General features: G+C 40.1%; 1 protein-coding gene across 1 annotated transcript in view; it reads left to right on the top strand.

Annotated features, from left to right (window-relative positions):
• The window catches only part of CAPG (capping actin protein, gelsolin like), a 70960-nt gene that overhangs the window by 33411 nt on the left and 24858 nt on the right, over positions 1–12691 (top strand). Inside the window, exons 5-7 of the mRNA XM_053692380.1 lie at positions 6470–6634; positions 9471–9620; positions 10776–10871. Coding sequence (XP_053548355.1) covers positions 6470–6634; positions 9471–9620; positions 10776–10871 — 411 coding nt within the window. The remainder of the gene's footprint in view (positions 1–6469; positions 6635–9470; positions 9621–10775; positions 10872–12691) is intronic.

Raw genomic sequence — 12691 nt, 5'->3', positions numbered from 1 at the left:
GATGAGAAAATTCTGCCATACCGATATAATGTAAACTCAGCCTTAAATGCAGTAGCAGCAACTGGTATCAGGCTGTCATGTATGTATATTTTACACTTCAGTATTCTGGGGAATGGCACTTCACTGGAATTATACTGTATGCATAAGACTTTAGCCTAATTTGCAGGGACTAGCAACAGGCTTTTTAATAACACTCAATTTATTAATGTTAAACGTTTTTTGCTGGCATGTAAAATCGTTTAATTTTCTGAGGTACTGGGTGAAAAAATGTTTTGGGCACTATTTTTTTCCACTTGGCAGTCGTTTTATTTAATTTATGACAGTTTACTGATCTCTCTCACTGTTATGTGTGAGGGGGAGAGGTGCTTTTGCTACGCATCAAAAAATTCAGTCAGAAGTTTATTGTCTTCCCTGCATGATCCGGTTCAGAACTCAGGGGTCTTCAAAACTTGTTTTGAGGGAGGTAATCACTCACAGCAGAGCTGTGAGATTGTAGTTGACTGTGATAAAAAAACGTTTATTTCTGTATTTTTTTTATTTTTATTTTTCTGCTATCAGGGTTAGTTATCCTTTGCTAATGGGAGCAATCCTTTGCTAAAATTGTGTTTTTTACAAAGATTTGATGCTATAACTTTTCAGTTTATTAATTTTCAACTGTCATAACTTTTTCTGTGCTTCTTATAGGCACAGTACGTTTTCATATTATAGTAAATTACTTGAAAAGTATTTCCAAGTTGCTAGTTTATTTGCTAGTGTGTTAAACATGTCTGATTCAGAGGAAGATATCTGTGCTATATGTGCTAAAGCCAAAGTGGAGCCCAATAGAAATTTATGTACTAACTGTATTGATGCTACTTTAAATAAAAGCCAATCTGTACAAATTGAACATATTTCACCAAACAACGAGGGGAGAGTTATGCCGACTAACTCGCCTCACGTGTCAGTACCTGCATCTCCCGCTCGGGAGGTGCGTGATATTGTAGCGCCGAGTACATCTGGGCGGCCATTACAAATCACATTACAGGATATGGCTACTGTTATGACTGAAGTTTTGGCTAAATTACCAGAACTAAGAGGTAAGCGTGATCACTCTGGGGTGAGAACAGAGTGCGCTGATAATATTAGGGCCATGTCAGACACTGCATCACAATTTGCAGAACATGAGGACGGAGAGCTTCATTCTGCGGGTGACGGTTCTGATCCAAACAAACTGGATTCAGATATTTCAAATTTTAAATTTAAGCTGGAAAACCTCCGTGTATTACTAGGGGAGGTGTTAGCGGCTCTGAATGATTGTAACACAGTTGCAATACCAGAGAAAATGTGTAGGTTGGATAAATATTTTGCGGTACCGGCGAGTACTGACGTTTTTCCTATACCTAAGAGACTTACTGAAATTGTTACTAAGGAGTGGGATAGACCCGGTGTGCCGTTCTCACCCCCTCCGATATTTAGAAAGATGTTTCCAATAGACGCCACCACACGGGACTTATGGCAAACGGTCCCTAAGGTGGAGGGAGCAGTTTCTACTTTAGCTAAGCGTACCACTATCCCGGTGGAGGATAGCTGTGCCTTTTCAGATCCAATGGATAAAAAGTTAGAGGGTTACCTTAAGAAAATGTTTGTTCAACAAGGTTTTATATTGCAACCTCTTGCATGCATTGCGCCTGTCACGGCTGCAGCAGCATTTTGGTTTGAGTCTCTGGAAGAGACACTTGAATCAGCTCCATTAGATGAGATTACACACAAGCTTAAAGCCCTTAAGTTAGCTAACTCATTTATTTCAGATGCCGTAGTACATTTAACTAAACTTACGGCTAAGAATTCCGGATTCGCCATTCAGGCACGCAGAGCACTGTGGCTAAAATCCTGGTCAGCTGACGTTACTTCTAAATCTAAATTGCTTAATATACCTTTCAAAGGGCAGACCTTATTCGGGCCCGGGTTGAAAGAAATGATCGCTGACATTACAGGAGGTAAAGGCCATGCCCTGCCTCAAGACAGAGCCAAACCTAAGGCTAGACAGTCTAATTTTCGTTCCTTTCGTAATTTCAAAGCAGGAGCAGCATCAACTTCCTCTGCACCAAAACAGGAAGGAGCTGTTGCTCGCTACAGACAAGGCTGGAGACCTAACCAGTCCTGGAACAAGGGCAAGCAGGCCAGGAAACCTGCTGCTGCCCCTAAGACAGCATGAATCGAGGGCCCCCGATCCGGGAACGGATCTAGTGGGGGGCAGACTTTCTCTCTTCGCCCAGGCTTGGGCAAGAGATGTCCAGGATCCCTGGGCGTTAGAGATCATATCTCAGGGATACCTTCTAGACTTCAAATTCTCTCCCCCAAGAGGGAGATTTCATCTGTCAAGGTTGTCAACAAACCAAATAAAGAAAGAGGCGTTTCTACGCTGCGTACAAGATCTTTTATTAATGGGAGTGATCCATCCGGTTCCGCGGTCGGAACAAGGACAAGGGTTTTACTCAAATCTGTTTGTGGTTCCCAAAAAAGAGGGAACTTTCAGGCCAATCTTGGATTTAAAGATCCTAAACAAATTCCTAAGAGTTCCATCGTTCAAAATGGAAACTATTCGGACAATTTTACCCATGATCCAAAAGGGTCAGTACATGACCACAGTGGATTTAAAGGATGCTTACCTTCACATACCGATTCACAAAGATCATTACCGGTATCTAAGGTTTGCCTTTCTAGACAGGCATTACCAGTTTGTAGCTCTTCCATTCGGATTGGCTACGGCTCCGAGAATCTTCACAAAGGTTCTGGGTGCTCTTCTGGCGGTACTAAGACCGCGAGGAATTGCGGTAGCTCCGTACCTAGACGACATTCTGATACAAGCTTCAAGCTTTCAAACTGCTAAGTCTCATACAGAGTTAGTACTGGCATTTCTAAGGTCGCATGGATGGAAGGTGAACGAAAAGAAGAGTTCTCTCTTTCCACTCACAAGAGTTCCCTTCTTGGGGACTCTTATAGATTCTGTAGAAATGAAGATTTACCTGACAGAAGACAGGTTAACAAAGCTTCAAAATGCATGCCGTGTCCTTCATTCCATTCAACACCCGTCAGTAGCTCAATGCATGGAGGTGATCGGCTTAATGGTAGCAGCAATGGACATAGTACCCTTTGCACGCCTACATCTCAGACCGCTGCAATTGTGCATGCTAAGTCAGTGGAATGGGGATTACTCAGACTTGTCCCCTACTCTGAATCTGGATCAAGAGACCAGAAATTCTCTTCTATGGTGGCTTTCTCGGCCACATCTGTCCAGGGTGATGCCATTCAGCAGGCCGGACTGGACAATTGTAACAACAGACGCCAGCCTACTAGGTTGGGGCGCTGTCTGGAATTCTCTGAAGGCTCAGGGACAATGGAATCAGGAGGAGAGTCTCCTACCAATAAACATTCTGGAATTGAGAGCAGTTCTCAATGCCCTTCTGGCTTGGCCCCAGTTAACAACTCGGGGGTTCATCAGGTTTCAGTCGGACAACATCACGACTGTAGCTTACATCAACCATCAGGGAGGGACAAGAAGCTCCCTAGCAATGATGGAAGTATCAAAGATAATTCGCTGGGCAGAGTCTCACTCTTGCCACCTGTCAGCAATCCACATCCCGGGAGTGGAGAACTGGGAGGCGGATTTCTTAAGTCGTCAGACTTTTCATCCGGGGGAGTGGGAACTTCATCCGGAGGTCTTTGCCCAAATACTTCGACGTTGGGGCAAACCAGAGATAGATCTCATGGCGTCTCGACAGAACGCCAAGCTTCCTCGTTACGGGTCCAGATCCAGGGATCCGGGAGCGGTTCTGATAGATGCTTTGACAGCACCTTGGACCTTCGGGATGGCTTATGTGTTTCCACCCTTCCCGATGCTTCCTCGATTGATTGCCAGAATCAAACAGGAGAGAGCATCAGTGATTCTAATAGCACCTGCATGGCCACGCAGGACTTGGTATGCAGATCTAGTGGACATGTCATCCTGTCCACCTTGGTCGCTACCTCTGAAACAGGACCTTCTGATCCAGGGTCCCTTCAAACATCAAAATCTAATTTCTCTGAAGCTGACTGCTTGGAAATTGAACGCTTGATTTTATCAAAACGTGGTTTTTCTGAGTCAGTTATTAATACCTTAATACAGGCTAGGAAGCCTGTTACCAGAAAGATTTACCATAAGATATGGCGCAAATACTTATATTGGTGCGAATCCAAGAGTTACTCATGGAGTAAGGTTAGGATTCCGAGGATATTGTCTTTTCTACAAGAAGGTTTAGAAAAGGGTTTATCCGCTAGTTCCTTAAAGCGACAGATTTCAGCTCTGTCCATTCTTTTACACAAACGTCTGTCAGAAGTTCCGGACGTTCAAGCTTTTTTGTCAGGCTTTAGCTAGGATCAAGCCTGTGTTTAAAACTGTTGCTCCACCATGGAGTTTGAACTTAGTTCTTAATGTTTTACAGGGGGTTCCGTTTGAACCCCTTCATTCCATTGATATCAAGTTGTTATCTTGGAAAGTTCTGTTTTTAATGGCGATTTCCTCGGCTCGAAGAGTCTCTGAGTTATCTGCCTTACATTGTGATTCTCCTTATCTGATTTTTCATTCAGACAAGGTAGTTCTGCGTACTAAACCTGGGTTCCTACCTAAGGTGGTCACTAACAGGAATATCAATCAAGAGATTGTGGTTCCATCTTTGTGTCCTAATCCTTCTTCGAAAAAGGAACGTCTGCTACACAATCTAGATGTAGTCCGTGCCCTGAAATTTTATCTACAGGCAACTAAGGATTTTCGACAAACGTCTTCCCTGTTTGTCGTTTATTCTGGTCAGAGGAGAGGTCAAAAAGCTTCGGCTACCTCTCTCTCCTTTTGGCTTCGTAGCATAATACGGTTAGCCTATGAGACTGCTGGACAGCAGCCTCCTGAAAGAATTACAGCACATTCTACTAGAGCTGTGGCTTCCACTTGGGCCTTTAAGAATGAGGCTTCTGTTGAACAGATTTGCAAGGCTGCAACTTGGTCTTCTCTTCATACTTTTTCCAAATTTTACAAATTTGACACTTTTGCTTCTTCGGAGGCTGTTTTTGGGAGAAAGGTTCTTCAGGCAGTGGTTCCTTCCGTATAAAGAGCCTGCCTGTCCCTCCCGTCATCCGTGTACTTTAGCTTTGGTATTGGTATCCCATAAGTAATGGATGATCCGTGGACTGGATACACTTAACAAGAGAAAACATAATTTATGCTTACCTGATAAATTTATTTCTCTTGTAGTGTATCCAGTCCACGGCCCGCCCTGTCACTTTAAGGCAGGTAATTTTTCCATTAAACTACAGTCACCACTGCACCCTATGGTTTTCCTTTCTCTGCATGTTTTCGGTCGAATGACTGGTAATGGCAGTTAGGGGAGGAGCTATATAGCAGCTCTGCTGGGTGAATCCTCTTGCACTTCCTGTTGGGGAGGAGTTAATATCCCATAAGTAATGGATGATCCGTGGACTGGATACACTACAAGAGAAATAAATTTATCAGGTAAGCATAAATTATGTTATTTTTTAATTTTTTATAGTTTAAATATTGACAAAATAAGTGTAAAGCTTTAGTGTCTATAAAACAATGGGAGCTGCCATGTTGTAACGTAGGTTACCTTCTCTGCTGTGGCCAATTAGGGACAGTTATAAATAGGTCACTAGACTGTACAGCCAATGGCTGTGTGGAATATAACAGTGTTCTGCACTTCCATTTCTAACCGGAACTGAAATGTTCACAATTTCAGAATAGAATTACAAGAAAAGAGGAGAAAGTATATTAAAGATTTATTTTATTTATTTTTATTTTCGTCTGAGGAAGGGGATACGGTCCCCGAAACGTCACATAAATAAATACTTTGATTTAAAGGACCAGTGAGTGCAGCCATTTGTTTATATATATATATATATATATATATATATATATATATATATATATATATATATATATATATGTATGTATATTACCATCTCAAAGTGTTTATGGGCCACATATAATTTTATAGCTATTAAAAACACCAATAACATATTTACTAAATCTGCACAGTGCCAGCTTTTAGGTAAGGTAGCAGCGTACCTTATATCTGCTATTCAACTTCTCTCCACCAGAGGGCTCTTTTGAATTGTGACCACCTTGTTTGCCCACCCACCAGAAGCTCCCAAAGTACACATTTTTAGTTCCACTTTTTCCTAGGGCCACAAAAACCTACAGCACATATACTTATTTCTGCTTATTCTCTGGGGCCACTAGGACTAGTGCAGAGGGCCACATTTGGCCCATGGACCGACAGTTGCCCATCACTAGTCTACATGCTCTACGTTATTTATAACTATACATTGAAAATGAAGCAAATATTCATCTTCAGTGAGCTAGGTTGCAACAATTTAGTAGGTTTTGGTTTTATCATTGGAATTTGCATTAATTCATATCTCTTCTCTCAAACTTAAACAGGATGGAGGGGTGTCATCAGGTCTTCAGCAAGCTTCTAAGAATCCAGATATTCCAACCAACCACTTGTACCATGTGAAGGGAAGAAAACATATTCGGGCTGTGGAGACAGAGTTGAAATGGGACAGTTTCAACAAGGGGGACTGTTTCATCTTGGATGCAGGAAAGGTGACTGATTGCACATATGCACTATTAGTTGCAAAGCTGACATCCAGCAACATCATCTGACCTACACTTTGGAATTGTGCAGGTTTACAAAAACAAACAAAAAAATGCAGCAACCTTGTATAATACATTATTTTGCTTTCTATATTCGAAGCTGTGAAACACATGTAGCTCAAACTATAAAACAATAAAAATAAAACCGTACTGCAGAGGCGCATACACAGATGTTTTCCCAGAGGCATAACTAGATACCATAGCCGCCCCCCCCCCCCTAAAAAAAGTGAATTTGATACATATCATTTTTTTTATTTTTTTAAAAACATTTAACACAGAAAAAAAATGTGGATCAGCTTACATGTCTGCAAAAGGAGGTACCCTGTGCCCACAGTCTGTGTGAGATGGTCTGACCCCTATTACTGTATATAGTGACATTGCTTAACCCACCAGTACTGTATATAGTGAGTCAGTGACACATTCTGTAATCTGTCAGTGAGATGGCTGGCCTGACCTTACCCGCCCCAGTTCTTTATAAAGTGACCACAGTAGTCTGTGACATAGTCCAGCCCCCCAGTACTGTATATAGTGGTACTGTATAGTGACACTGTTTACCCCCTCCCCCCCCCATGCTGTAGTAACAAGGCCTGTAATTTGCTGGTTCCACAAACATATACACACACATACATAAATACACACACAGTCACATACATACATACACAAACATACACACACACATACATGCATAAATACACACACATAAGCACACACACACAGTCACATACATACACACACACACACACACATAAACACCAATGGGTAAATCAGAAAGACTAACCCCTGTAGTCAGAGACACTAGTGAAGCGTCATGTCACACTCGCATGATATCAGTGCAGGCAGTGGCAGATCAATGTTTTTTATTAATTTTTTTCTGGCTCTGCACCCCCTGTAGTTTTGCCCCTGTGTTTTTTCCCTCACACAACACTTACTGTTCTTCCCAATAAAGGCAGATTTTCCATGTGACATACTGGCTCATTTATAATATGAATAATATGCTAGGAACTTTTTTTTTTTTTTTTTTAGAAAGCTATAATATATCATGATTAATCTTATTCACATAAAATGTGTCTTTCATGATTAAACATGCTATATATAGCTTTGTTATTCACATCAAATATGTATTTTATTAGTGCTGAATTATCATTGTATGTTTTAGGTTCCGTGGTTAGTGGTGTTCATTTGCAGTGATTTTATTTATGCACATAATATTTGTGTGCAGAAACACCTCCACCAGCCGTTACAGCCAATCACAAACCAAAATGTCATATATGCGCCCCATCCTGAGGTCACATGGTGCCTACGTAAGAGGCTGTTAAGGAAACTGTGGCCATAATTTATATCATGCACACGCAATACCGATTTGGGGCACACAATATAGCTGTATCTTGGGGAGCAATTATTTTGTGCACAAGCCCTACTGATTGTAACACTGCTTTAGAATTAAATAATTATTAAAGGTGTACTAACCCTCACAACACTTTAGTCCAAATGTAAGATCAATGTTCTGAATTTGAAAGTCCCTTTATTCCCCACCCCAGGGATGTCTCAAGCACCTTTCTTCAGAGAAATATTTATATTCAGGAAGGCATAGAGAAAAAATCTCCAGACATAGCAGTCTCTCATAGGAATTTGGAGGAACTATACAAATAAATGATGATAACAATAATAGTATGACAAATTGGGTTGTGTGAGATTAGCAACACGTAAAATTACATTAAACACTTTGAGATGGTAATATAAAATGATAAATCATATAGATAAAAACAACTCTGCAATATACGTGCATTATTTATTTTGTCCCCATTTCCTATAATTTCATTCTAAAATTGTGAGCTTTTCAGCTCCTGTTAGAAATGGAAGTGCAGAACACTGTTATATTGCACACAGCCATTGGCTGCACACTATAGTGACCTTTTTATATCTGTCCTAATTGGCCACAGCAGAGAAGGTAACCTAAGTTACAACATGGCAGCTCCCATTCCTTTCTAAATACTAAAACATTACACTTATTTTGTCAATATTTAAACTAATAAAACTTTTTTAAAAAAACACATCTACATGTTATTCTCAGACTAATCTTTCATTTGAATGCATCATTCTCTCTAACATTTATTTAGCGTTTAATGTCACCTTTAACTTACATTTCCTGGCCCGTATCAGGGATTGCAAGACTGGGGTAGCGTCTCCGCTGCTATAGGCAGAATAAAGTAACCTGGGATGGTGGTCAACTAGTGGATTCAACTCCAGATGGGCTTTAGGTGATCCATAGTTTCACTTTGTAGAAACACAATATTTGTATACATGGGAGAGTAGCGGAAGGGACGAGAGTTCCCACACTGGGGTAATTATTCATAATTCAAGACAGTTTAGAGCTCTAGAAGTAGCCCACTCATGTAAATAAACTCCCAATGACATAAGAAATATAATGCAAAGGTGATCATTTTAGAATGTGAGTCTATATGTTGCAGTCTGATTGCAGGAAACAAGGTTTATATTAAAACTAAATCATTTCTATGTACACTACACATCTCTGGTGAAACAGCATAACCTGCTGTTCTACAAGGCCTTGGCTTTCATGTATTTGTAAATCAACTAATATGAAAGTGAGTTGCCACTGAAATATATAAAAAAAAAATAAGTTAACATTCATTTAACACTTACAATTCAGCAATTGTTAATACATAGAAGCTTTGGCAGCATATAGAAAAAAAACTGAAAATAGGCTACCTATGTAATGTATTTGTATAACATTTAACATCTCTCAATTATTTCTTTTATGGTACAGATTATTTATGTATGGTCAGGGTCACAGTCAAATATGCTGGAGAGAAACCGAGCACGTGACTTAGCCTATCAGATTAGAGACACCGAAAGACGTGGTGCTGCAAAGGTAGAGATTATACAAGAAGGGGAGGAGCCAGAAGAAATGATACAGGTAAGAAACTAAATAGAAGATTGCAAAATACAGTAAGAAAAAGTTAGTGTAATAATAAAAATATCTTTATGGGAGAATTATAAGAAAAGAATGGGTATCCGTATTTAGAGTCCGTTGCTCAGTAATTATTTTTGATAGAGTTGAAAATGTTCAGGGATATCTTTACTTAAAGAATACTGGAAAGAGGTGCTGAACTGTGAAAGGACAGCACTGCCCAATGGAATGATACCCACCCAAAATGTGCCTTTCACAAAAGAGAACTTTCCTGTGGTATATCAGTCTGTCTCCAGACCTAAGGACAGTCCATCGCTGAAATACTAGGTGATCATCTTCTGAACAAAGGATTTTTTTTTCTCAATGAAAATCACCCTTCGAGACCTGGTCTTTGTAAAGTTGATGGGGGTAACCAGACGTGGACTCCCTGCTCAGTGTACCAAGGGATATTGCTGCACTGACATGGCCAATATAGGCTAAAACGTACATCTGGTATTAACGGTAAAAATAATTTGTTTAGAAGAGAATTGCCTGGTATTTCGGGGCTGGACTGTCCTTACGGATGTGGTCAGACTTATATAATACAGGGAAATTCTTTTCTGTTCAAGGCAAAATCTGGACTAAAGGAGGCGGCATCCTCCCATAGCGCAGGCTAATTTATTAGTGCTGTCCATTCCAAGTTGAGCACTTCTTTCCAGTATTCTAAATATGCAAATCACCCTTTGAGACTTGGCCTTCATAAGGGTGATGGGGGTAACTAGACGTGGACTCCCTGCTCAGTATGCCTAGAGGAAATGGCTGTACCTCCATGACAAGGCCCATATAGCCTGAAACCTACAACTGGGGTTAGCGGTACACATCCTTAGCTCAGAAGAGAATTGCTTGGTATTTCGTGCTGGACTGTCCTTATGGATAGGGATAGACAGACATACTGCAGGAAAGTTCTCTTCTGCAAAAAGCACATTCTGGATAAAGGAGGCAGCAACCTAGGGGTATCGTCCAATAAGGCAGGCTACTGAGTGCTGTCCATTCCCAGTTGAGCACAACTTCCCAGTATTCTATATCTAAACTTAAAGCTTGTTTAAGGATAATTTTGGTATGGTAACTGTTTATCCTTTTAATCTATGGAAACTACAACTCTCTCAATTGAACTATCTGTAGATTTTAGGTAACCGTCCAGAGTTTATAAAAGAAGGGAGTCCAGAGGATGACAAGGAAGCGGATGAGAAACACACAAGAGGAGCAGTGCTCTATCAGGTGAGTGGCACAATGAAACACTAATGGATAAATAACATTCAAATCTCAATAAAACCCTGAAATGTTTTTCCTTAATGACCGCGATGTACCTTGTACTTCTGAATATAATAGTGCTTTTAGACTCTCCCTCCCGCAGGCTTGCTAAAATAGCGCGGCTTTGCTACTGGTGGATAGACTGCACTATTGAAAAAGACACCACCATAGAAAGACCAGCGACATACAGGGTACATTGCTGGTCATTAAAGGGACACTCTACCCAAAAATTTAATTTCGTGATTCAGATTGAGCATGAAATTTTAAGCAAATTTCGAATTTACTCCGATTATCAAATTTTCTTCATTCTCTTGGTATCTTTATTTGAAATGCAAGAATGTAAGTTTAGATGCCGGCCCATTTTTGGTGAACAACCTGGGTTGTCCTTGCTGATTGGTGGATAAATTCATCCACCAATAAAAAAGTGCTGTCCAGAGTATTGAAACCAAGAAAAAGCTTAGATGCCTTCTTTTTTAAATAATGATAGCAAGAGAACGAAGAAAAATTGATAATAGGAGTAAATTAGAAAGTTGCTTAAAATTGCATGCTCTTTCTGAATTACAAATGAACAAATTTGGGTTCAGTGTCCCTTTAAGGGATTCAAATATTTTTGTCATAACTCTTTAGGAACTGGGGGCAATTTGCATGCTAAAGGGACAATGTACTCCAGAATTTTTGTTTAAAAAGAGAGTCAATTTTTCTATGAGCTAACAGTTTGAATTTTTCTCCAATCAGCGCTCAAGCTACAATAAAAGTGTCATAGGGGGAGAGGACTGATTGGACAATCATTTAAACAGTTAGCTCACAGGAAAAACATAATTTATGTAAGAACTTACCTGATAAATTCATTTCTTTCATATTAGCAAGAGTCCATGAGCTAGTGACGTATGGGATATACATTCCTACCAGGAGGGGCAAAGTTTCCCAAACCTCAAAATGCCTATAAATACACCCCTCACCACACCCACAATTCAGTTTAACGAATAGCCAAGAAGTGGGGTGATAAAAAAGTGCGAAAGCATATAAAATAAGGAATTGGAATAATTGTGCTTTATACAAAATCATAACCACCACAAAAAAAGGGCGGGCCTCATGGACTCTTGCTAATATGAAAGAAATGAATTTATCAGGTAAGTTCTTACATAAATTATGTTTTCTTTCATGCAATTAGCAAGAGTCCATGAGCTAGTGACGTATGGGATAATGACTACCCAAGATGTGGATCTTTCCACACAAGAGTCACTAGAGAGGGAGGGATAAAAATAAAGACAGCCAATTCCTGCTGAAAATAATCCACACCCAAAATAAAGTTTAACGAAAAACATAAGCAGAAGATTCAAACTGAAACCGCTGCCTGAAGTACTTTTCTACCAAAAACTGCTTCAGAAGAAGAAAATACATCAAAATGGTAGAATTTAGTAAAAGTATGCAAAGAGGACCAAGTTGCTGCTTTGCAGATCTGGTCAACCGAAGCTTCATTCCTAAACGCCCAGGAAGTAGATACTGACCTAGTAGAATGAGCTGTAATTCTCTGAGGCGGAATTTTACCCGACTCAACATAGGCAAGATGAATTAAAGATTTCAACCAAGATGCCAAAGAAATGGCAGAAGCTTTCTGGCCTTTCCTAGAACCGGAAAAGATAACAAATAGACTAGAAGTCTTACGGAAAGATTTCGTAGCTTCAACATAATATTTCAAAGCTCTAACAACATCCAAAGAATGCAACGATTTCTCCTTAGAATTCTTAGGATTAGGACATAATGAAGGAACCAAAAGTTCTCTACTA

The sequence above is a fragment of the Bombina bombina genome, chromosome 9, assembly GCF_027579735.1.
Source record: "Bombina bombina isolate aBomBom1 chromosome 9, aBomBom1.pri, whole genome shotgun sequence".
Taxonomy (NCBI): Eukaryota; Metazoa; Chordata; class Amphibia; order Anura; family Bombinatoridae; genus Bombina; species Bombina bombina.
This window is presented reverse-complemented; position numbering and strand designations above follow the sequence as displayed.